Source organism: Trachemys scripta, chromosome 18, assembly GCF_013100865.1.
Source record: "Trachemys scripta elegans isolate TJP31775 chromosome 18, CAS_Tse_1.0, whole genome shotgun sequence".
NCBI classification, from domain to species: Eukaryota; Metazoa; Chordata; order Testudines; family Emydidae; genus Trachemys; species Trachemys scripta.
In genome coordinates, this window is record NC_048315.1 from 11,552,615 (window position 1) to 11,577,294 (window position 24,680).

General features: G+C 42.8%; 1 protein-coding gene across 1 annotated transcript in view; it reads right to left on the reverse strand.

The window, feature by feature from the left end:
- PITPNM3 (PITPNM family member 3) overlaps positions 1-24,680 on the reverse strand; it is a 366,258-nt gene that overhangs the window by 8,124 nt on the left and 333,454 nt on the right. The window contains exons 12-18 of the mRNA XM_034752560.1: positions 21,504-21,698; positions 20,375-20,523; positions 14,374-14,490; positions 12,893-13,009; positions 5,155-5,303; positions 2,178-2,327; positions 1,074-1,257 (exon numbers count right to left, since the gene is read on the reverse strand). Of these exons, the coding sequence (XP_034608451.1) occupies positions 1,074-1,257; positions 2,178-2,327; positions 5,155-5,303; positions 12,893-13,009; positions 14,374-14,490; positions 20,375-20,523; positions 21,504-21,698 (1,061 nt within the window). The remainder of the gene's footprint in view (positions 1-1,073; positions 1,258-2,177; positions 2,328-5,154; positions 5,304-12,892; positions 13,010-14,373; positions 14,491-20,374; positions 20,524-21,503; positions 21,699-24,680) is intronic.

The following is a 24,680-nucleotide window of genomic DNA, read 5'->3' on the forward strand; positions in this document are numbered from 1 at the left end:
CTGCATCTGCTAGTGAGCACCCACCAAACCTGTGCTTAGCTAGTGTGTAACTAAATCAGCCTCAGCACGTCTGCACAATTCTGAAAATAGGATATGTGGGCATATCCCACTGCCATACCCGTTGCCACATCCTGCACTCTGAACAAACACCGCCACCCCCTTTGAAATCTCTGTGCATGCACATCTTCTGCTTGTGCTCCTGGATGTGCATGCAGGAAGAAATTGGCACCTATGCAAGCTTTGAGAAGATTAGCCCTTTACTTTTTACAAATGCAAATTTAAATTCTGCTGTCTCTGACAGGACCACCATAGAAAGGTTGGGTGCACCATGCCACTGTGTGCTGGCTTAATCCAAACTCTATTTCTAATGTAGCCCATCATGACAGATTGTTTCTGGAAAACACTAAGCTTTAGAAAAAAGAACGGGAGTACTTGTGGCACCTTAGAGACTAACAGATTTATTAGAGCATAAGCTTTCGTGGACTACAGCCCACTTCTTCGGATATGCATCCGAAGAAGTGGGCTGTAGTCCACGAAAGCTTATGCTCTAATAAATTTGTTAGACTCTAAGGTGCCACAAGTACTCCTGTTCTTTTTGCGGATACAGACTAACACGGCTGCTACTCTGAAACCTGTAGCAACTAAGATCCTTAAAGATCTCCAACCTTGCTTTGGGGGATTTTATGTGATCACAGCACAAGGAATGGAATTTCAGTACTGTTAGCAAATGGAAGGGTGCAGCCGTTATCAGACATCATGTTGACTGGATTCTCTTAAATCAGGACAATAGCTTGGCTACACACATTTGACCTTGTACTGTTCATAGCTACTGGATTTATTTATATGCATCATCAAAATGATTAGCCTTGATCCAAGACCCTCAGAAGGCAGAGCAGCCTTCTTTGCACCTGAATGCTGGGAAGGAAACCAAGATACAGCAAAATACCTTGTAATGAACAATGGTCTTTTCCTTCCAAGGGGAAGAGACCCTCCCCTTTGACAATGACAAGAGAGATCTGATTTTCCAGCAACTGATCATTCGATTTCAATATGTACACAAGAGCCTCTATTACCTCTTGCATTAGATTCCGGAGGAAAATAGTCTTTTGTCGTAGTGGGTCATGAACAAGCCCATCCGAGAAGAAAATCATCCCTTGAGGAAAGTTGTGCTGAGATAACCAGGAGACCACTCTCTGCTTTTGCATATCAGGACGGCCAGTGATATAGATGATCAGGTATCCCAGATCCTGCCAGTGGCTGTTAGAAGCAAAAGCAGCATGGGAGAGTGGAAAGCGGGGGAGAAGTCACCATCCATTTTAATCTTAATGAACATCTTTGCTGAACATGGGAACAATGTAAGAAAAGCCAGGCATAATCTCTCAATAGGTAAAAGGCTAGCTGGGATGGGGTCAGACTTCTGATTTTAATAGCTAAAATCCTGGTGTGTACATGCAATAATTTGTATGCCTCAAGAGAAATGGGGAAGAGCAATAGGCAGACTTGTGCAAATACTGTTGTATAAAACACCAGGGATAATTCATCTTAAATATTCTGCACCCTGTGGATTCAGTCCTGCTGTCCTTGAAATGGATGGAAATTTTGCCTTTGACTTCAGCAAGAGCAGAATCACAGCCTGGGAAACTGAGATGCTCATCACTCCATTTTCAGGAGGGTTCAAGGGGCACTGAGTTTAAAATGATAGACCCCAATTCTTTGACCAGTGCAGCATTAACTGACTTCTTAAGTGAAGGAATTAGGTGGTTCTTAAAACTGATTCTCATAGTGCTTTACATGCGGAAGGTACATCATGCCTCGGGATTAAAATTCATTATGGCATAAAATCCTTCAATATCTCACCAGCCTTTTTGATAATCAGAGTAATAAATGGAAAAATTATCCATTGACTCCATACACTTTTAGGCCATGTTTCCCAGAGGCAGCCTTTTAACTTTGTGGAAATCATGAAGTTAAACATCTAGAAAATGTGTAAATATCCGTGCAAATCAGGTATAGCTGGATGTCTGAATGATACAAAAATGTATCTGCAAAGAATTATGGGCCTTAAAATCCATAACATTTGTGAACAATCTATTATTTCTCGCTTCCAGTTTGATCCCCTTTGTTAAAAAGGGATGAGGCAGGGACTCCAAAAACACCACTGTGTACGCGTCACTTACCGGACAACGTCGACTGCCCCAGCTCGGACTTTGGGGTCACTACCCATGATTGAGACACTCGCTGCAAAGGAGCCATCAATGCTAAACACCACACACTCCATTCCCGGGGGAAGCACAGTCAAGTAACTCAGTGCATTGCTCTGGTCGCCCCTGGAGAATCAAAACAAAGCAAAGCATCAGAACTCAAACTCTGTGAATTACAATGAAATCCAGAAATGAGGTCTGTCTGGGACAAGGCATTCAAGGCTCCACAAGCCTAACGGGACTCAACTATCCGGTTTCCACTATAAACCAGAAAGTAAAGATGTTGGGACCCTTTAAGAAGCTAATTTTCCAAGTCCACTGGGCTAAAACAGTGAGATTTGCATAAATCCAATTAAAGCACTGCAAGACAACAACAAAAATCACTGACAATACAATAAAGTCCTGGAGGGTTTGTCCTTTTTTGCAACTGAGAAATAAAAATTAGCCCTGGATTTTTTTAAAGCAGCCTAAAAATATCAGGCATCCACAATTATATAGAAAAAAGCGATGTATACTTCTCTGACTGTGCATGTTTGCAAAAAGTCAACCTCACTATGTTAACAGCAATGGACAGGAATCGACCATCCCTCTGTCCCTGTTTATTGTGCTGAAAATACTGGCCCAGAAGAATCTAACAAATTCACAAAAGGGGAGGAATTCGAACACTAGGTGCCTACTTCCAGAGCTCTGGCATCTGCAAGCTTCTACTCATTGAGTATTCTTACACTGGAGCACAGCTCTTAGCACACCCGCAAAAGGCAGGTGCAGAGATTCCACAAATCCCTCACCTTTTCCTGCCATATGAATCATGTTGCTCTGCAGCTCTGACCCAAGCCCTGCCCCCTTTGTCACGGTGAATGTTACAGCTATAGGGGAAATTATATCTGGTGTTACTGGCAACATCTTGCAGGGTGGATTTCTGCTTGGAAATGTGCCTGCATCACGTCAGGTCCAGGCATGATCATTTCAGGGTAAGGAGGAAACAACTACTTCCATTCTAGCATGAAGCATATTAAACCTGCAATCTAAGACCCAGGGAAGCAGGAGATTGGCTCCTGAGTCAATTGCAATGTTTTAAACTGCAGACTTCCCAAAATAGACCTTAATTTGTTTTTAAGCAGCCCTATCTTCTCAAATTGATTGCCTGCTATTCTCCAATGGAATTATTACTAATTAAGAAAATATATATGTGGAATTGGAAAGCTGATCTTCCATTTGATTAGCTGCGAGGACACCTTTAGTTCCATTTTTATTTTAGAGGAGACGTTTAGTGGAATCTGCAAGGTATTTCCCAAGTGGGCCTGAAGTTTAACTCTAAAGTGGAGTATTAAATTAAAACTTTATGTCAAAGCATTTAGCAGTTTTCTTACTAAACATAAAAAGCTTTAGAAGCACATCTGCCCCAATCCACACACTTAGACAGATTAATTTTATTTCACACATTTTTCCTCTTTATGCTTGACTCAGCAGAGGGCTTTTCATGGAACTCTTGAGAGCTAGGAGAGAGTCAATTGATTTCACTTCACTGAATTGTTGCTTTAAGGCTGTGTTTTTCAATTTAAAATAAGCCTGGCACTGAGTACAAAATTAAAGTGATTCCTTCAGTCAGCCTGACATCAACAGATGAACTGAACTGCAGACTTGGAACATGGCAATACCTTCACTATTCATTTCAACAGGAGAAACTGGTCACCACCCTGAGGAATGCAGATCATCCTTTACCCAAACCCCACCCACAAGCAGGCTCTGGATTACGCAAGCTACACCTTTGCTAGGGCCTTCAGTCGGTCCTGATCCCCTGTATTTGCAAGGCTAAACACTAGTTAGTGTAGTCCCACTGGCTGTTATTTGTATTACTGCAATGTCTATACATTGCAACCGAGATCAGGGTCCCATTGGGCTGGGCATTGTACAGACATATTAAGAGACTCTCACTGCCCCAAAATGCTTATAATAAAAATAGGCAAAGCACACAAAGGGTTGGGGAAAGGAAGCACTGGGAAATGGACACAAAGAGATGAAGTGACTAGCCCGAGTTTGCACAAGAAGTCTGTGGCAGAACTACACCGGCCACAAAACCATCCTGTCTCCAGTATCTTATTCAAATCTGCAGTGATGGCTCCCGTGATGTGAATGACCATTACGAAGCCCAGGAGAGGCTTTCCTGCAAGTGAGGGTTTTGAAGTATCATAAAGCACTTTGACTAGTTTTACTCCTACAGCTTAGTATATTAATCTTAGCAATTAACCAAGTCTGCCTTTGGTCTAGAAAGCAAAATTAACAGGAGACTTGTCCCTCTAAAAGAGCATCATTCCCCTTATGTGCATTAATTAAAACATGTTTTCAGATGGTAGCTAAGTAGTCTGTTGCCAGTTATTATTAGTTACTTGCAATGTAAGTAACCCCCTTCCCTCTGCTTCCGTCCTCACTCAGAGCCAGGCTAGCTGATTGCCTTGCTCCTCTTCAGAACTGCCACCTCGGAGTACAAAAATTAAAACATCTGTTCAGCGGGGGTTTGCCAAGAGGTCCCACCTCCCAGTGCAAATATCCTGATCATAGCCCCACAGTGAACCCCTTGAACTGATATTTGCCCCCATCCCCTCTGTCTAGCCACACAGCAGCACCCATTTCCACAACTGGAACAGATACGTGACCAAGCTCTGAATGTCCTCTCCATCCAGACAAGGGCCATCATTTGGCCCACATTGTCTAAAAGCATGGGCTCTTTTGTCTACATATTGAGCCCATGATGGTGGAATAAACATCTCCAGAGCAATAACTTTGCTCATTGTTGTGAACAAACAAAAAGTGCTTTTGCTCCGTTTGAAGAATGGCATTCATGGTAAATGCAGTTTTCTGTTGGGTTGTTTGTTTGTTTTTTAATGGCATAACTCTCTTTGTACTAGGGAATCCCACACCTTAATTATCGAACATTGAAATCTGAAAATATTACCTAACCACCATTTTGATGGGATACACGCCAACTCTAAGCCTCTTCTGTTTGGGTATGTTGTAGGATATTCTTCCACTGCTATTGGTGATCTCTGTGTCAAAATACACCCACCTGCCCGAAGAGGGTTCAGTCATAATAAGGATATCAACCTGTAAAAGTACAAACAAACAAAAAACTATTACATTTGTTAGAATACAACACCCATCAGACTCCCAGCACATGCTAGACTGGCTCAGACCAGTAGTAGTTTAATATCCTGTCTCTGACAAGGGCCAGTACCAAATACCTCAGAGAAAGGTGCAAGAAACCCCACAGTGAATGGTTATGGGATAATCTGCCCACTGGACAGTTTTCTCATAACCCCTCTGTAGTTAGAGGGTGTTTTATGTCCTGAAGCATGAAGATCTATTATTTACCACTTTTTTTAAATTACTGGGCTCAATCTTGCAACATACTGAGTACTCTGGACTCCATCTTGCACAGCACTTAAGCACACAATTGCCCCTATTCAAGACACCAGGGATTACTTCTACACTGAGTGTGCTTAAGTGCTGTGCAGGATTGGGACAAGAGTGGGACCATCTTGCAGAATCGAGCCCCTAACTTCGCATATTCCTGTTATCCCTATAAATGTCCAGGTCTCTTGGCCTGAATGATGTCTTGTGGCAATGAGGTTTGACTACAATTAAATGCTAAAACCCTTTTGAAAGCTTACAACAGAAGTGTTACCAAAATCTACCAATGCATTTACCCCCCTCCCTCCCCCTGCCCCCCTCCAGCTGCTTTTAGACTTCAGTGTGAAGTCAGTTCTCATATAGACACACAGAAGGACGTTTCTGAGGATTTTGTTTTTCTAAGTCCTGAAACTTTCTATGGCCTTGGCTACACTCGCGGATTCACAGCGCTGCGAAGCGCGAGTGTAGTCGTGCCGCCAGCGCTGCGAGAGCTCTCTCGCAGCGTTGCAAGTGCTCCACCTCTCCGAGGGGAATAGCTTGCAGTGCTGCGAGCGAGCGTGCAGCGCTGCAGGCACTGATTACACTGGCGCTTTACAGCGCTGCACTCGCTGCACTGGGGGGGGGGGGTTCGCACCCCTGAGCGCAGCAAGTGCAGCGCTGTGAATTGCCCGTGTAGCCAAGGCCTATTGCTCACACTGTTCATTTTGTACCCTAAGTGGATTCTGTATCTGAATCTTTCAAGTACCCCTTAGCACAAGGAAGGAATGGGGAAAACATGAGAAAGTTTTGATAGCAATAAAGTGAGAAGAATCATTTCTCTACAGACAATTTTCAAAGGAGTAGTGGATCTATAAAGAAAGAAGAGATGTATTTTCTTTAGTGAATTACAGCTTGAACTTTATTTTATTCAATCATTCAGTTCTTCCCTTTTTCTTTTATAAAGACGGGGAAAAAATCTTCTGGTGTCAAAGTAAAAAGCAATTTCACAGAAAAAGCAAACAAACTCTTTGGTCTGCACTCTCAAACAAGTCAATCATATCCATTCCACAGCAACGACTTTATGGTAGGAACATAAAATGCTACTGATTGCTATGTCTATTCACTGTGCCTCAGTTTCCCCATATAAAATGGAGAGAACGATGCTTGCCCTCCTTTGCAAAGTGCTTTGAGATCCTTAAATGAAAGGCGTTATACATAAGTGCAGAGTGGTACTTTTTCATTGTGAGATTTGACAGCCCCCCGAATTAGAACGTTAACTACACTTGCATGAGTGAAAATTCCACAGCCCAAATGAATTCTTCAAGGGAGTTGGAATGACAAACACTTCTTTTGCACCATTAAAGGCACGAGAGACTAATGACAGAATTTTATTACATCCTAACGCAAGCTTTGCTTTCCCCATTGCTGAAATGCAGCCCTTTCTGAGGCATGAATGCAGCAGCAAGGCAGACCACGGGCACACAGAACAATGTGGGGGAGGGAAGTGTTGTCAAAGGACAAAGCCCTTCCGGGGGGTGGGGGGGGGAATCCGTAAAATAATAAACACTGGTGTAAATTGGCATAGCTCTGCCAAAGTCAAGAGGCTGATTTACACCGCCTGAGAATCTGGCCCAGCTTCCACACGGAGCAGCTGGGGACTCTGTTTCTATGGAACATTCTTAGATGCTATGGTGGCATAAATTAAAGGCTTAGACCCTGATTCAGCAGAGCACTTGAACATGTGCTTAAAAGAGCTCTGCTGAATTAGAGCGTTGGATACCATGGTGATGGGCACTCTAGGAACCCCCTGCTTCGACAGAACAGACATGGAACTCCACCTGTCTTCCTCGGAACTGGGGTTAAATTGACCTTAATAGGATTGCATGTCGAATCAAGGCATTTCATGGCTGAAATCCTGGAGTCTCCCTTGCCGGAGAAAATAATGGGATTTGGGGTTACATTTAACAGAAGGGCAAACTCCAACATTACCCAAAAATAGAGTTATATGTTGTGTGGCCAGTCAAACTATTTAGGTTACAATGCACCTCCCCATAGAACACCGAGCATGCAGAAAAATGCATACTGAAAGACACTGGAAACAAATAAAATATTAATAAAGCATGTAAAATGCCTTTGAAACATCCAAATTAAGCATCTGACTGTGATCAGAACAGCATTTGGTTTAACTGCACTACCTTTTCCCTCACTCATCCCTGCATGAGTTTGTTTCCATACACATCTTTATAGCTTAATAAGTAATGTCTCTCCAAGTTAGTCTTTTTTAGTCCCACTGCTGTATTTTGGGTTATACCAGAGACATACATTTAAATGGCAGTAGTGGGTCTGCGGTCTGAAAGAGGAATAAACTGGGATACGTTTTCAATCTAGTTAGTTTCATGCTTGTACCTGTTAGAAGCCAAATGCGTTCACTGTTACTGAGATGACAGAAAGTCGATGGGAATACAAATGAGCAGTCTGTAGAAATCCTAATGGACTCTTTTGAAGAATTCCCTTGGAAAATGGAATATATGCGTAAGCTGCAGCACTGTGCCTGACAGGAACAAAGAAATTCTTGCCCTTTTCAAGCATCTCAACCCCAGGGTGAGGCAGTAAATATTCATCCCCATTTTAAAGATGGGGAAACCGAGGCACGGAGCAGTTACATGACTTGCCCCCAAGGTGGCACGGCACTGCGCCTAGTTTGGAATCTTGGTCTCCCCGTTCTGTGCTCTAACTGGGAGGCCTCCCTTACTAGCATCCAACACTGACTCCTCTAGTGTATTTTTACACAAGAGGCTGAAAGCAATCATAGCTCGAAGAGAATTTTCTGCTTACTGATGAGAGCAACCTAAAGTGAAGCTAACTACATCCGACTCCCAGATCATGCATCAAGTGATGCTTATGGAGTGCTCAAATCAACACAGGATCCAGCTAATTTAAGAGTTGTCGTCCCTCCCACGGCTCCTTTTCGTGCCTCTATAATCAAAATCAGTCTGGATTTCAAGTGACCTTCTTGTATCCTCTGCGGACACAGTGTGCTTTGTTCTCTTGCATTGCTAGCACAACCACCCCAACTCCGGAGTTTGGTGCAGGAAGCAGGGGCAGATCAAACACTTAGGCCAGACTAACTGCTGCTGCAAAAGAGCACCAGGGAAGGGGAGTAGATGACACAGAGAGCAGACACCGTGCCAGTGATTCAGTTCTCGAAGCACAAGCAAGGACCTCAGGCATCCCACACATGAAAGGGGCCGGACCCAGTGTCTCACTCTCCCAGCACAGCCAGTGGCACTAAGGGAACACATGCTGCCTCATTTTAAAGCCTAGATTATTTGCTGCTCCTGAAAATGCTACCTGCCTGCCTCAGCACTGGGCAGGCAGAATGCCACCTGGGCGGCGCACATCCCCCACCTGGAAACATGCGTGTGAGTGCAAATGCCACAATCTAGGCCTTCAACAGCTCGAAAGGCAGGTGGTCCAAGGGATGGGGCACCTGAGTGGGACTCAGGAAACCTGCATTCCATTCCTGGCTCTAACTGACTTGCTATGTAGTGCTGGGCAAGTCACTTCACTTCTCTGCTTCCTTTTCCCTCCCACCCCGTCACTGTCTTGCCTATTTAGACTTTTAAGATCCTTGGGACGTGGACTCACTCTCTCTGTACAATTGTACCTAGCACAATGGGGCCCCTGTCTTACTTGGGGCTCTAGATGCTACTGTAATATAAATAAAAAATGATGTGGAGGGGGGTTACTTCATGAGCGGGCGGGAGTTGTAGTCTACTTGAATGCATAACTGAAGCCTTTTAATACAAAGCAAATATACTATGAGACTGCATTGTTCACTCATAACCAGATAGGTTCAAAATATCAATTCTACATTTGAGGAATGTTATGCATAAGTAGTAATCAAGTTCTGGAGCAATATAATGAATGTGCTTCTCATAATGCCAGTACTGATGCCCGCTCCGAGCTTCCTATTCATCACTGTACCAAAAGATTTTTATATATATAAAAAAATATATATATATATATAAAATGTGATCAGAATAAAGAGTGGTTGAAAATCTAATAAAAGGGCTATGATAAACATCTGCAATAAAGTTTGAGCAAATCTGTGATCTTATCCCCTATGTCATCTCAAGTAATAGGGCTGTTTCAGAGTTCTTACAAACCAAGACACCAGATTGAAACAACGATCTTAACTAAATGTAACCTCACCCCACTTTGATAATTAAATTTATATTGGCACAGGAAAGGCTGAATTCTGCAATGGGATCATAGCAGCAGCACATTCTTAGGAATTGTAGAGCAGAACAACAAAGCACAGAAATACTGTTACATGTACTCTACTGGGTTTGGAGTCAACATAAGGAGGCAAATTTATCCCCTGCTGTAGCTTAATTGATTTCAATGGAGTTACTCCCAGAATAAATTTAGTCAACTTCCACCATGTCACTCAACCAAGAGTTCTCTATGGCTGCATTAGGAAAAGCCACGCAATTTTTGCCTTTTACAGTAATTCAGTTGTGGGGGACTTTGCTATTACATTAAAGGCAGAGGTGCAACGAGGTTCCCTAAGCTGCGATTCCAAATGCTGTGGAATGGGGAACAAACCTGCTTTGAAAAGCCATTGGCGCGTGCGCACACACAATTTTCTTTTGGAAATGTACCTGCAATCTGTCACCATCCCAGACAATAAAGATTGTTGTATTGAGGGGGTTGGACTACAGGATCTGCACACCTCTTGAAATTAAATGGCCCATTTTAATAGTTTACTCTCCAGACATTTCACCTTTAACGAGCACTATATTAACCAAAGTTTACTATGCAACCAAGGAACCAGTCCAACAATGGCAGCAGAAATTCAGGCTTCCTCCTCCTACCCCTGCAATGGTTCTAATTTCTGAGGGGATAATCTTTAGATATGGATATCTGGCACCAAGCAAGCCTTAGCCTGTCTGCTAGGTTTTCAAGAAGGTGGCCAATGGTGCTTTTGAATTCTATCGGATGAGAATCCAAATATTTACAAGGGAAAGTGCATCAGAAATGCTACCAAAGGGGAGAGTGACAGTGACTAAATTAAATAGTCCTGGTACATGCAGTGAGTGTCCCCCAACTTCACTACAGTTATGGGACTGCCAGCATTCTATACATATTTGTCACAGCCAGGCTACGGGAACCAAGGTACCTGTAAGCACAGAGGTTCTTAGCCTTTTCCATACCAGGATCCCCACCTCCTTCCCATGTAGCAATTTGAAAAAGGCAAGGCAGTAGGACAGCTGGTTGTGACCCTCACGTTGAAAACTGCTGCTGTGGCCAATTCTCTATCCAAGGTCACATGAAATAATGGCTGTTTCAGAGTACTGGAACTCCAAGCAAGACTTCTTTTGCACTGAAGTAAGATTCTCACTGTGCCATGAGGAAGTCATAATACAGACTGATTAGGGCTTATGCCTGATAATTAGTCCCGGTTGGCTTCTTTAGCTCACTTTCCCCAGTTTAGCACGTGTGCTGCCAGAGATTGTACTGCATCAGGTAAAGGAAAAAAAAAAAATCTGCCCCACGTCTACATTCCACGAAACAAAGAAGGGGCATGTATTTCCTGGTAGCTGAGGTGTGTTAAATAGCAGTGAGAGCACAACGCAAGCTTCCTTTATGTAGACCAGTTATTAAGAGTGATTATTTAACTGCAGATGGTTTCAAAAGCAAGATGCCCGAGGTTAGAGTGCAAGCAGTAGATTGTGCTCAGAACCCATTATTTCATTCCTAGCCTGTGATTACATTCAGCTCAGCTGTGTCACGACCCTGCCAGCAATGACAGGGCTAGGGATGCTATCTGTTGCTTTTCAATAATTCAGCTACCACCACCACCTTCATTTTCCTCTGACAAAACAGTGATAGTTATGCCATCACCTATTGTAATGAAGGCTGATAACTCATTTAAGGAAACAACTGCAAGTCATTCTTTAAGGCTATGTTTGTGGTATTAAACCACACATCTAGAGGGGACACATTTTTGTTTATACAAGCTGATGGCATAAGTGTAGCAATGTTGGACCTTGTCATTATTTTCGGTTACAGACATTTGTTACTAAATAGAACTGCACTGATCATGAAATCTAAATATGACAGAGCCACTGTTGGGCGATTCTACTGAAGCACAAAAAGATTCACCATTACAGTTTGCAATGAATCTGTGCCTATGTAATAAAATAACAACAAGCACTAGTATAATGTTTTTCATCTGCAGAACTCAAACTCTATGCAAAGGTATCAGGATAAGCATCTCTCTCTCCATGTCACAGATGAGAAAATTGAGACACGGAGAGGCGAATTGTTTTACTTTACTCGAAATCACATAAAAAGTCTGTGACTCAGCTGGGTACAGAACCCTGCTCTCCTGACACCCAGGCAAGTGGCCTGTCCACTCCACTACTAGACGCCTCACTGCGAAATTCACTTCCTGGTCAACAGCGGGGATACACTGGTAGCTTGAGAACTTCTATCCAAAATCCACTTTAGCCCTGCCACTTGAGCTAAAGGAGAATCCACAATAGGCTGGGTAGTATTGTATTCTCTGCGTATCAGTCACTAATGGGCATCACACAGGTCAGTGGGCCAGATGTTCTACCCCAAAAGTAGGCTGGGTGGTTCACCGATCCTGCAACAAGTGCAATGATGTCCAGTGGGGCTCTGCCCCTCCAGTGCTCACTGCATGATCAGGCCATACACACTCACTGGTTTATTGTAGCTTAACGCTTGGCTTTATTAGCCTTAAACACTTCTATTGTATGAGACTTTTGGAGCAGCAACGGCCCCAGCTGGGTCACATTACTACTCCAGTGCTAAAATTCATCTTCAGGCTTCCTAGTTTAAGAGAAACAACAATGATGCGACTCCCCCGGAGTCCCAATTCCTTTAACCGAATGTCTCATCTGGGGGATATACATTTTTCTCCCATGATTTGCCGCTGCTACAGAATTCTCTCTTTTAATTCTTGTTCAGGAAGTTAATTCTGTCCCCAGTAGGTGGTGTGATAGGATGGAATGCTTAGGAATCACTTCACAGCTGACGCTCAGCATCCACCCGTTCAGATGGCCAGGAGCACATAAGAAAGGTGATGGGTAGAAAAGGTCAGATATCAGAAGGGTTGTTTCAGCACATGTTTGCCAGGGTGACAGGAGATGCTAAACATAGTCCCCATCACTGTGGAGTCATCTATGTAATACAGACAGTTAAGTGTGCTCAACACATGTCACCACTAACATTAATTTGGGGGAAATGATCCACAGAAGCTCTAGCTTTACCTTTTCACCCGTTAAAGCGACCATATCCAGGGGGCCATACATAAACCGCCCAACCAGTATCTGAGGACCATCTTCCGCTGCAATGACGTCGTTTGCTCTGTGATTGGCAGTTACATTCTGAAATGAAAGCAAAAGGTCAGTATTTCCACGTTGTTATGCCTTTGGTAGGCTTTGTATTAGGTTGTTTGTATTATATTAGTGCCTACGCCCCATCAAGGTCAGAGACGACAGACACTCATACTAAGAGGTAGTCTCTGTCCCAAAGAGATTGATTATAATCTAAATAGATGAGGCAGACAAAGGGCGGAAAGAAGGGAATATTATCCGCATTTTACAGATGGGGAACGGAGGCACAGAGAGATCAAGATTGGGACTTTTCAAAAACACATGAATTACTTAGGAGGAGCCCAAGTCCCATTGAGAAAATCTGCAGGACGTGTGCTCTTCTTAAGTGGCTTAGGATAGCATTTTCAAAAGCACCTAAGGAAATTGTTTAAGGTCACACAAGAAGTCTGGCAGAGCCCATCTCTCCCGAATCTCAGTGCAGCACCTGACTCACATGGCCACCCTTTCTCTCTAATGTTCTAGTATTGTTTATTAGTATTATAATAGTACCCCAAGGCCTCAGGATGCGGGGTGCTGAACAGATCCAGACAACCCTGTATTTAAACAAACATTAACACTACTCCCTGGGGTTGAAATTCTGCCCTGGCCCTCACAGAAGGCTAGGACAAAGCACATGAACGCTTAGGCCTTTGCCCTTGGAGAGGAGAATCAAACCCAGCTGTCACAATTCCCAGTTCTCCTGGATCTCACCATTGGATCCCACTGCCCTAATAGCAAGATTATGATTGAGGACTAGAAAGCACAATCCCCGTGTTGTCTGGTTTAATAGCACTGGAGAGGGATAGTTCTGTGCCTTAGCCACACAAGTAAGGAGTCAGGACGTTCAGATTCTATTCTCAACTCTGCCAAGTACGCACTGGTCACTTTACCTTTTGGTTCTCTCACTCTGAAAAGCAGGGCAAATGACCTACCTCACACCTGTGTTGGAGAACTCTGACTTGTGAATCTCTGTGTTTCTGAGAATTAAGAAGCTAAGCAAGGGCAAAATGTTATGTAACCAATATCCACTATTCAACTAAAGATGCTTTGAGTTTACAGATCAACCTATTGTGCTTGGAACAATGTTGCTTTAATTTTAATATCATTTTTGTTGTTTTATAGCACTTAAGTTTTTTTTTTTGTTGAAGCCTCAGAATTCTGTTCTTTTAGTTCTCACTTCTATATGTTCACTGTCAGTAGGATACATGCACACACACATTCCCTCCTTCTCCCTAGAGGTACTTAATGCTTTTCAATTCTTTACTAATCTGCAGTTATGCAACAATCACACTTCAGGTGAGAGAACTGCATTCCATTGAAATTGTTGCCAGGAAAGACATATCTGCATCTGCTCAGGGATGACGCATGATACGTACTCGGAGCTTGACGTGTGTCCTCTTGCGTAGCCATTTCTCTCGTGGATTGGAGGGGCTTAGTGTTGCAGGGTCCAAGCTGTCATTTTCCTTGACATTCACATTTTCATACCTCATCACCTGAAATGAGATTAATGTTATAACAAATGATGGGCAGCCACTAGATTGTGGGGGAGGAGTAAGCACAGTGCTGCAACAGTTTAGTTGTGTTCCCCAGATCATCTGGTAAGAGTACACTAGAGAAATGGGTAATTGGATCAGGAATATTAATGTACCTGCATTTCATTCACCTTAAGTGTCAAGCAACCAGAGGATAGTTATTGTATCTGCACAATGCAGGTCTGCAGCTCATTGTATTGTTTTCCATTCACAATGAAGCAAATTTATTCCTGCTTCAGACTCAAATCCTCACAACCCACAGAAGCCAGAGTAAACAGTGGGAGTGTTACATAAGGATCGGGGACAGTTGCATCCTCTCCTCCTGGGCTGTGAAGCCATCCACAAAGCAGTCGCATGGTAGCTTATGGACCATAGTAGCATTTGCTGCAACCTTCCCCTTTCCTTGATGGGCCTGGTGGCCCTCTCCATGACCCCACTTGCACTGGCTTTCCTCACCTATCCCCCATGCGAGTAGTTCCACGTATTAGGTCCATATGCAGTAGCATAACAACAAAGATGCCAGCACCAATTCGGTCCAGTGGTTGAACATGCAAAGCTTGATTAAAATACAAGTCTAGCCATACTCCCATATGATCTAAATGTCAGCACCCAACAGGGAGCTACTGTGCTCTCTGTGGTTCTAAAGGAACAGTCTACAAACTTAAACAAGAGAAGGTTGGTACTCTGACTGGCGACCGATGGACCATGGATAACATGAGGTTACTTCTGTGTAAATGAGCAACTGGCTCACCAAGCATAAACCTTCAGTTCAGCCTCCTCCACGAGCTAATGTGAAATGGCTGCTGTTGACTATTTCAGCCTCCATATGGATATCGTAACACTCCTTCAACCTGGTGTCCAAGATTCCCTCCTGATGGGCACTTAATAGAGAGGAGCCAAACCCAGAACGTTTTAAGCCAATCTGATGTCCCCAGCCTGGTTCACACTGAAATGGAAAAGTGCCTGTTGAGATTGAGATGTCCCAGCTGCCTAGAAGAGATGGGCGCCCAACTTGCTTAGGCAGTTTTGAAAATCTCAGCCTCGCTTTTGTTTTAAATGGATATTTATATGCACGTTAGTGAGACCCGCAGACCTGCCAGTGCAGCCGCTGCTGTCTCAAAGAAAGGTCCTCCGAGTAAAAGCCCCACGGCTTTCAACTGGAATTACGGGCCTAACAGATTTACAAAAGCACCGAAGCCGGTTAGGCACCTATCTGAAACTTTAGGTACCTAAATACCAGTGTAAATCTGGCCCTAAATGACTTGTTTAAAGTCACACAGGAAACGGAATTAAACCTAGGTCTCTGAGCCTCCAATTCAGTGTTCACCACAAAGCCAGCATTCCTTTCCAATCCAGGCTAAGCAGCCATTTACTTGTAGTGCTATGTTTCTGAGACCGTTGTTCCAATGGATTGGTTCCTTGCCTGTGTCAAAGCACATCAACAATCTCAGCAGGATCACCTGAAGAAACATCTATAGTTATTGGAACAACTGACTAACCAATTAATTGTCCACCGTTTTTTACCTCACCCGCTTCACAGACAGAGGGGTTATGTTGAGAAGTGACAGGAAGAGCACTGGAGAGACGAGGTGGGTGAGGTAATATCTTTTATTGGACCAATTTCTGCTGATGAGAGAGAGAGAAGCTTTCGAGCTCCCACAGAGCTCTTCTTCAGGAATGGTACTGATCGACTTTGCCATCTCCCTCTCAGGATAGGGCTTTAATGGAACCATTGAAGAGCACTCAGTCTTGACATTTATAAAATATAATGGGTCATGAGCAGAGAGAAGGGCATTGCAAAGGTGGGGGCAGAGGATGAGGGGTGTTTCTCCTCTAATATTTAGAGGTATGAGAGGAAGGAAAATATCTTTTCATAGAAAATGACATGGTAACATTCAGCCCACAATGATTTTTTTTTTCTCCACATAAAGACAGCCAAGTCTTGCTGACTTTCCTCACATGGATAAACCTACTGGAGTTCTAGGGACTACTTGAATGAGTCAAGACAGACCTGATTTGGCTTGGGAAGCCTTTCACCTGAAGTTTACATCTGTGCTACTTGTGGTCTTAACTTGCTTAAAATCTTATGGGGAAAACGAACAGGAAAATCAAATTTGCTAATGGAAAGATAAATATGTTTCTAAAGCCAAGTACAAGCAGACCTGGGTAACCCATGATTGGCTTTACTCTATACGAGTGACTGTCTAACAGGTATAGAGGACTCTGGGGTTTTAGTTTAGACAGGGTATTTATTCACCAGCACAAATCCCATTCACCATGGGCATTGCTCAGTCAAAGACAATTTGGCTCTACAGAACGTTCATTAACTTGAATCTGTACAGAGGCAGAGCGAACAAGTTGTACCTGTATTACCTAGTCATTTACACAGTGCTGTAAATCTACATGGTCCTTCAGAGACATGGTCCCTGCCCCTGAAAAGCTTATAATCAACTTACACAAGAAAAATCACATAGACGGGTCAAGACACAGCACAACAGCTCAGCTGTGCGCTGGGGGACCCTGAGGAGGAGAAGGTAGGAAGGATTGCTTGGAGAGAAGTAGGAATAGGGAGGGATTTGAAAGAGGAAAGGAGAGGGTGCTTGATAGAAGAGGGAAGAGCATGCCATGATAAAAAGGCATAAAGTCCAAAGCTGGAGAAGAAGAGGGAGGGAGCAGTAAGACACAAGCACTGGAAATCAGAACGAATTGTGTGTATGTGTCTGTGTCTGCAGAGCTGAAAATTCTATTACTTGAAGAATTATTTTCTAAAAATAAAATTCTGAATGTGACCACTTCTCCGCTTTAAGGAGAGCAGCAAATCTATTATTCCTTTAAATGGAGATTTGTTTTGTTTAATGGGTAAATTTTGCTTTTAACTGACTGATGATACTGTTTCTAGCAAAGTTTACTTAAACTGGCCTTGAGAATTCCACTGTGGAGAGAGCCTCTGACCATTTATTGCCAAGTTTGTGCTGAAATCCTCAGAAAGATATCTGCATAACCTCTTAAATCTGTCTACTTTAGGTGTTTCTAAGGGGCCTATTACCTTAATCTCTAAGCATCGAACGGGGAAGTTATGAATACTGGATCTAAGCCCCTGATTTTAAGCGCAAAGGGTGATGGATGATATGCTTGTATGAACTTTGCCAAAAAAGCATGAGTTACATTGAAGTTTGCAGTATCTGATAGATTGTTTTGCTAGGCACAGACTGTGTATATGCATGTACCTACACACACCCATATCCACAATGTGCACAAGCGTGTCATGCATAATTTTCAAACCACTCAGACATTCTGGGAATCAGACTCTGAATCAAACCTTGAATAGCAGTGGGTTCGTATTTCATTAATGGTGCAGGGGGAGGGGAGGCAGAGTGAAAAATAAATGGAGACCCTACTAGGAACGTGGGGGAAGGTAAAAGAGGAGGCAGAAAAAATTGAGTATTGAAAAACAAATAGCATATACAGGATGTCTACCTCTGGCAGCTTAGCTTTGGAATGGAAGTTTTCTTCTATTCTTAGTGCATAACACCAGTTAAAAGAAGATAGGCTTGTGGAAAGAAACTGAATCAGCATGCGTGGGGGAGGGGAACATTTGACCTGGGGGAGGAAGGTTTACAAACCCCCAGATTAGAGGGTCTTCAAAAGTTGAACTCTGAGGTTTTTTGATCTCAAATACACGTAATGGCTATGCAGAATGTATAGAAAGAGTAAATTATAAGGGTAAACACAAGAAACACTTCCCTCTTCTGTTCAGAGATGGTAAGTGTGTGAAAGTCTTTCCATTGACTTCAAGATTGAGATTGGCTTTAGACTGAGTCCAAGATGTATCTATATTACAGCTGTCCTCTGTCCTGGAATAAGGAACATGATAATGACAAGTTTAACGGTCACTGGTTTCTTGTGAAAATGCACAGGATTCTGTTCAAATGAAATGGCATGAAGTTACTAAATCAGTGTAAGCTGTAGATATTTTTAGGTTCCTTCTTGATAGGCAAATGATAGACTGATGAGGACACTTCCTACTCAACTTAAGGACCCATTGAAAAAGGTGACTGTTGAAGAAGAAAACAAAACCTTTTTCCAGATCTTGGCACCAGTGTCCAAGCTAAAGGTCCCCCTCAGTTCTGATAAAACCAGAGTTAATTAAAACAAGTAAACATTGATACTGTACAGGGGCAGGTTTTGACTCAGAATCAGCTGATAAGCTATTGCACCAACTGGAGGCAGATGACTCTTCTGAGAACTTGCATAAGAATTTAGCATTGGACTTTAGTGCTCCATTGACACACAGTTTAGTCAACAAAGATTTTGTTACAAATCTGAACGGAAAGTTGGAAATGTGCAATTTTCCATGCAATGGAAGTTTTAAAAAAAACAAACAAAAAACCCCTATTTCAGAAGAACTGAATGGAAGTTTTCAACATGTCTGGCTGGGCAGCTGGGGATCCAGACAGCTGAGCAGGTAGGCCAGCCAGGCAGTCCAGTAGGTGGGCAGTTGGGGAGCTGGGCAGTCCAGCGAGCCAGATGGGCTGGCAGGAAACCAGACAGGCAGACTCTAGATAGTCAACAGACCCCAGTCATCGGCAGGCGGGCTCGAACCTGGGACCTCTGGAGCTATATGCATGAGCCTCTACTGCATGAGCTAAAAGCCAGATAGCTGTTAGCTAAGGCTGTAGAGCAAACTCATTAATCTCTCTTTCTCTAAGTGGTATTGGTGCCACTAGGAGGGACAGAACACCACAACCAGGAGGTGTGAGTGTTACAGCTCTATCAGCTGAATCGACATCCCCAGGGAAAATTTTGGTTCCATCAAATCCGCATTTTTCAGATGCAGTACTCCTCCATCGGAAAAATTTCAACCAGCGCTTGTATTTATACTGTGCTGATCACCATGCAAAGAGCACCTACTCCTCATTTACACTCCTTAGAAAATCCTCTCCCAGGTAAACAGAAGTCAACTTACTCTTGATAAATAAAGGTAACACACACACATACTAATCACGGGGTCAGACTAATGTCTTGGTCACTCGGGGCCTGTTTTATCAGGAGTCAAAGCTCAGACTCCTCCGTGCCCTCCGTATAAACACAATTAGACCAAGCTATTATTTCATCCAAAGTACATCAGTGCTGCCTAATATCAACAGCATCTTCTGTTACCAAAGAGTAGCGCTTACAGTGCCATACTGACCATGCAGACAATTCTGATCCAAAAATACAACCTTGATTAAAGCCCAGGAACTTGCACATTAAATTACTATTTGTATCCTTTGTGCCTATTTTTAGATGCCAGCTTATGACAATTCATCTCTTCTTCATTTAATATAGTGCTTTTCATCTTCAAAGAGATTTGTCGATAACTATTCAGCTCTCACTGCCGCTTGTTTTGTATTATCTCCCCTTCCCACCTTTTGGGTGGTACCCTAGGGACGCCAAGCAGAAAGGGCAAATGCCTTCCCAAAGATCAAGGAGGATAGGACAAAACTGAGAGTGTAACCCACATCTTACTTCCACTCCTGTGCTCTAGCTACGAAAGCATCCTTCTCTGACAGTATATAACAATCATACCTCACCTGCCACTAAAGAGGTGACCTCCACCTGAGTTGATAGCAAAATTGAAAACAAAACAGAACAAATGTGAGATGCCGCTGGGAACAGTGCCAGTGCAGGGACTGGAAAGCAGATGTTCCTGACTCCCGGTCATGTGCCTAGACAATGCCTGTTTCTCGGAAAGGATGAATAACTTTTCACCAAACGAAGGTTGCTGTATAGCTTAACATTCAAAGAGGTCTGATACAGATTATTACTGAGTTATCCTTTAGACAGACAGGCAGGATGAAATTACCTGTCTTAAAATGAATGCCACAACGTCAGTTGATTCCCAGTAGCTGGCGTGGAAGAGATGGGGCAGGGCCACTGTTGGGAATGCTGTTAGAACATCTGGGCAGTACAGGGCGTAATCTATTCGCTTTGTTCCCCACCATTTGGCAGTAACTGCAAAATAACAAACAAGCAACATGGAACCACGTTTCTAACAGATATCCTGTTAATAATCGCTCTCTTTTTGATTTCGGCAACTTGGTTAAAAAGATTCTCCCAAAATTTAGGTTCCTGTAAAAGACATTATAAAGCCTAATATTAATTGTAGTGTTTTCATGAATCAAAAACAGTCTATCATTTGGTTTCAAACAGTTGCTCAAGTGTTTTCAATGCAAATTGTACCATTAGTTGCATGCTGCTTGGGGCAGGGAGCATATTCACAGCTCCCAGCATGATGGGAGCTTGATTCTAACTGAGGGCTTTGCATGCTGCCATCATATAAATGATAAGTTATAATGTCTTAAGACCATATACAATTAAACTGACTAGTTTAATGTTGTCACTTTATATTAAGAACTCACTCACAAATAGCTCTTAAAGGGTTAATCATCTCTGAATAATAGATGTTTTCAAAAAGGGTAAATTCATCAATTACAGATTAGTATTGTCCAGCAGGCCAATAGGTTGCTTATAACTATCTATAGCACTTTAAGACACAGGACTTTTGTACATTCTTTGTAAATAAACAAAACTGCATCAAAGAAATACCTGACTATCACCAAATTCTCCTCCCAAATGGGACACCCACAGGGACCCAAACTTTGACTAGTTGCTTGGGTCAAAAAAGGGGTAACAGTATCCAAGATTGGAACATGCTTATAACACCTATTAAAATGTACTCCTTATAAATGACTTAAAAATACCCTTAATAAAAAGCATGACCTCAATTTAATTACCTTATCTGAGCAAAATGCAAAAAACCCCAACTATATAAATGGAGGACATTAACCTGGGTTAATTAAAATTCTAGCTTTTTAGGCTCTTAAAAGCACTACTAGTATTCCTGGAAATGGAAGATTCCCTGTTCAAAATAAACCTCCATAGGCCTGAGGCAGATGGAAGGATTGAAACAAACACCACAAAGCCTCACTCACTACTGGAGATGTTTGCTGATGGCAAGCTCTCTGTCGACCCGGAGGTTTCACTGTTCATGCTGACCAAGCTTGTCCTCCTTGTCTTTCCTTGTGACTGACTCTGCGTGTCTGGAGATTCTGGAGTCTCTGGAGAGGCGGGTCTGACCCTGGAGATGTTCTCAAGAAACAGGGCGCTCTGGTTGTGAAGAGTGTCGGCTGCATGTTTTAAACATGAAAATCAAAGAGAAAACACTGTTTTCTAACAATTTCATTGAGGTCAGTGGGAATTTGCCTGTATAAAGATTATGGGTGAGGTTCCCTCTGGAGAGAGCAAGTACAAGCTAAGGAGCCTATATGAAGGAAGCTACCAACTCCCACTGAAATTCAGTGAGAATTGGCTGCCTTAGGCCTAGATTTTCAAAAGTGACGACGTGATTTTGGATGCCTCCATTTCTGTGACCAGCTACATCTCAAACAGGCCTGATTTTCAGACAGTGGCAGCTTAGTTCTTAGAAAATCTGGCTCCTCTAAGGCAGGGGTTTCTCAACTTTTTTTTTTTTTTTCCTGAGCCCTTCCATCCCCACCAACAGGCTATAAAAATTCCATGGCCCACCTGTGCTACAACCAGCAGAGCAATTGCCCAGGACCCCACGCCACAGGGGGCCCCGCAAAGCTAAGTTGCTCAGGCTTCAGCTTCAGCCCCAGGCAGCGGGGGTTGGCATTCGGCTTTTTGCCCTCGGCCTCAGAGAGTTTAACGCCAGCCCTGCTCTCTGGTTTATTTTGCTGAACGCCCTGAAACCTGCTCACAGCCCCCCAGGGAGCCCCAGACCTCTGGGTGAGAACCGTTTCTCTAAGGTATCTCCGACTGGGCACCCAAAAATTGAGGCATCCAAAAATCACTAATCAGATCTGCACATCTTGGCTTAACTCCCTTCAGCTCCTTCGCAAAGCCTTGCCTAATTCCTTAAAATAAGACTTAAGTAGGTCATACGGTGCATAGGCCTCATGCTGGCCCATTCCACAGGGGTGAATTTCACCCTATTGGATGTGGCACATAGTTAATCAATCAGTGCAAGTGCTACATGCCACTTAGACAATGGTACATTATTATTATTTGCATTGCTATACATGATTCCCTGTAGTTCAGGAAGATAGGGACAGTCTCACACTCAGTGGATTTTGGGTTTCCTCCCCCCGTGTTTTCCACTCCAATTTTAGTTTTAAAGTTTATTAAATCACAAAGATGCCTTTTTCCAATGGAAAAAATGAAACCCTGGTTATTAAATTAATGGAATCCTGATGGTCATTCATTGACTGTGAAAGATTCATGTGAGCATCTTTCTTCGAGATTGAATTTTCTGACTCATCTCATACGCTCCAACTTATTGCATTAACGTCCATTAGCTTTGGCCAAATACCGCCTGATTTCCCACCAAAAATAAATGATTGCAAATAAAAGGAAGTGCGACGGAAGTAAACAGGTTTAAGGAATCTTCTCTAGGTGCAATAAAAAAAACATGAGCAAGTGGTTTTACTGCTGACCTATTCCAACTGAGAAGTAGTTGAAATTATATTTTCAGCCTATACAAGAATAGTAAAATGTCTGATACCGAAAATAAAAGAAGAAGCAGGTTTCTTTCTACATATCTCACTACTTTAATTGCTCTGTTTGATTGCTGCAGAGCGCGCATCCTAATAGTCCCAGTTGGAAAGCTAAATACGAAATAGCCAAAATGTTGTGACATCTATTAGACATATGCCTTCCTGATTTGTATATGTCTGTGCACACAGGCAAGTTTTTGCACAAATTATTACAGGGCTAAATACGGACAGCACAATAGGACTGCTTTGAAAATGATGAAATATGTTATCTTTCCAGGCCCTATTGATAAGATTATGGAAGGGATGGTATGATGGGATAGCCTAATTTTGGCAATTAATTGACCTTTGACTATTGGCGGTAAATATGCCCAATGGCCTGTGATGGGATGTTAGATGGGGTGGGATCTGAGTTACTACAGAGAATTCTTTCCTGGGTATCTGGCTGGTGAGTCTTGCCCACATGCTCAGGGTTTAGCTGATCGCCATATTTGGGGTCGGGAGGGAATTTTCCTCCAGGGCAGATTGGCAGAGGCCCTGGGGTGTTTTCGCCTTCCTCTGCAGCGTGGGGCACGGGTCACTTGCTGGAGGATTCTCTGCACCTTGAAGTCTTTAAACCACAAGTTGAGGAATTCAATAGCTCAGACATAGGTCAGGGGTTTGTTACAGGAGTGGGTGGGTGAGATTCTGTGGCCTGCGTTGTGCAGGAGGTCAGATGAGAAGTTCATAATGGTCCCTTCTGACCTTAAAGTCTATGAGTCTATTGAAGTCAACAGGAGTTTCACCCTCAGATTATCTGGCAGTTCCAATACGTGGAAGAGCAAGGTGTAGGAGACTGACATTATTCCTGTGATGTTGATTTCTTTATTCCCCTGATACTATCAAACCAATTCTGTAATGGTGTAACAGTGATGCTTTAGAGAGAGTGGACTGTAGGCATGTCTGTTACATACAGAATTCTTGCTTCTTTGTGACTCCTGTAAAAGGACTGGCCAACTACCAATGGACAGTTTGCAGCACAGCCGAGCATGGTTAATGTGTATTTATTTAATAAAATAGACCAACTTCCTCTCCCACCATCCCTACCCTGCAAATATGAAATATAAAAAAAAAATAAACCAATTCTGATGGTGCATCTCCCGCATCCTTCGTATGCTGATTGTCTTCTTAGATTGTAAGCTGTTTGGAGCAGATACCATTTCTCCTTCTATGTGGACAGTGCTTAATATTGTGGGCATTACCAGAATACAAATAAGTAATAACAGTCACACTTTAAATTAAGGATACATTTATAAGTCGCTTATAAGACAAAATTTATTAAAACATCTAATCATGTGTCAAGGATCGTTAAGGCCAACAAGTCAATAGATTGCTTATCACAATGGCTTATAACCATGTACAACACCTTCTAGTGATGTTCTTGTAACCATCTATAACACATACTACCCAGGTCTGTAACATGCACATAACATTTATAAACCATTTATAAATGTGCCATTAATATAAAGTGTGACCAATAACACTTTCTTTAAAGTGGCTTGTCCATCTTGAATACACATATGAAGGGCAGGCATCTTAAGGTGGTTACAGTACCAGCTA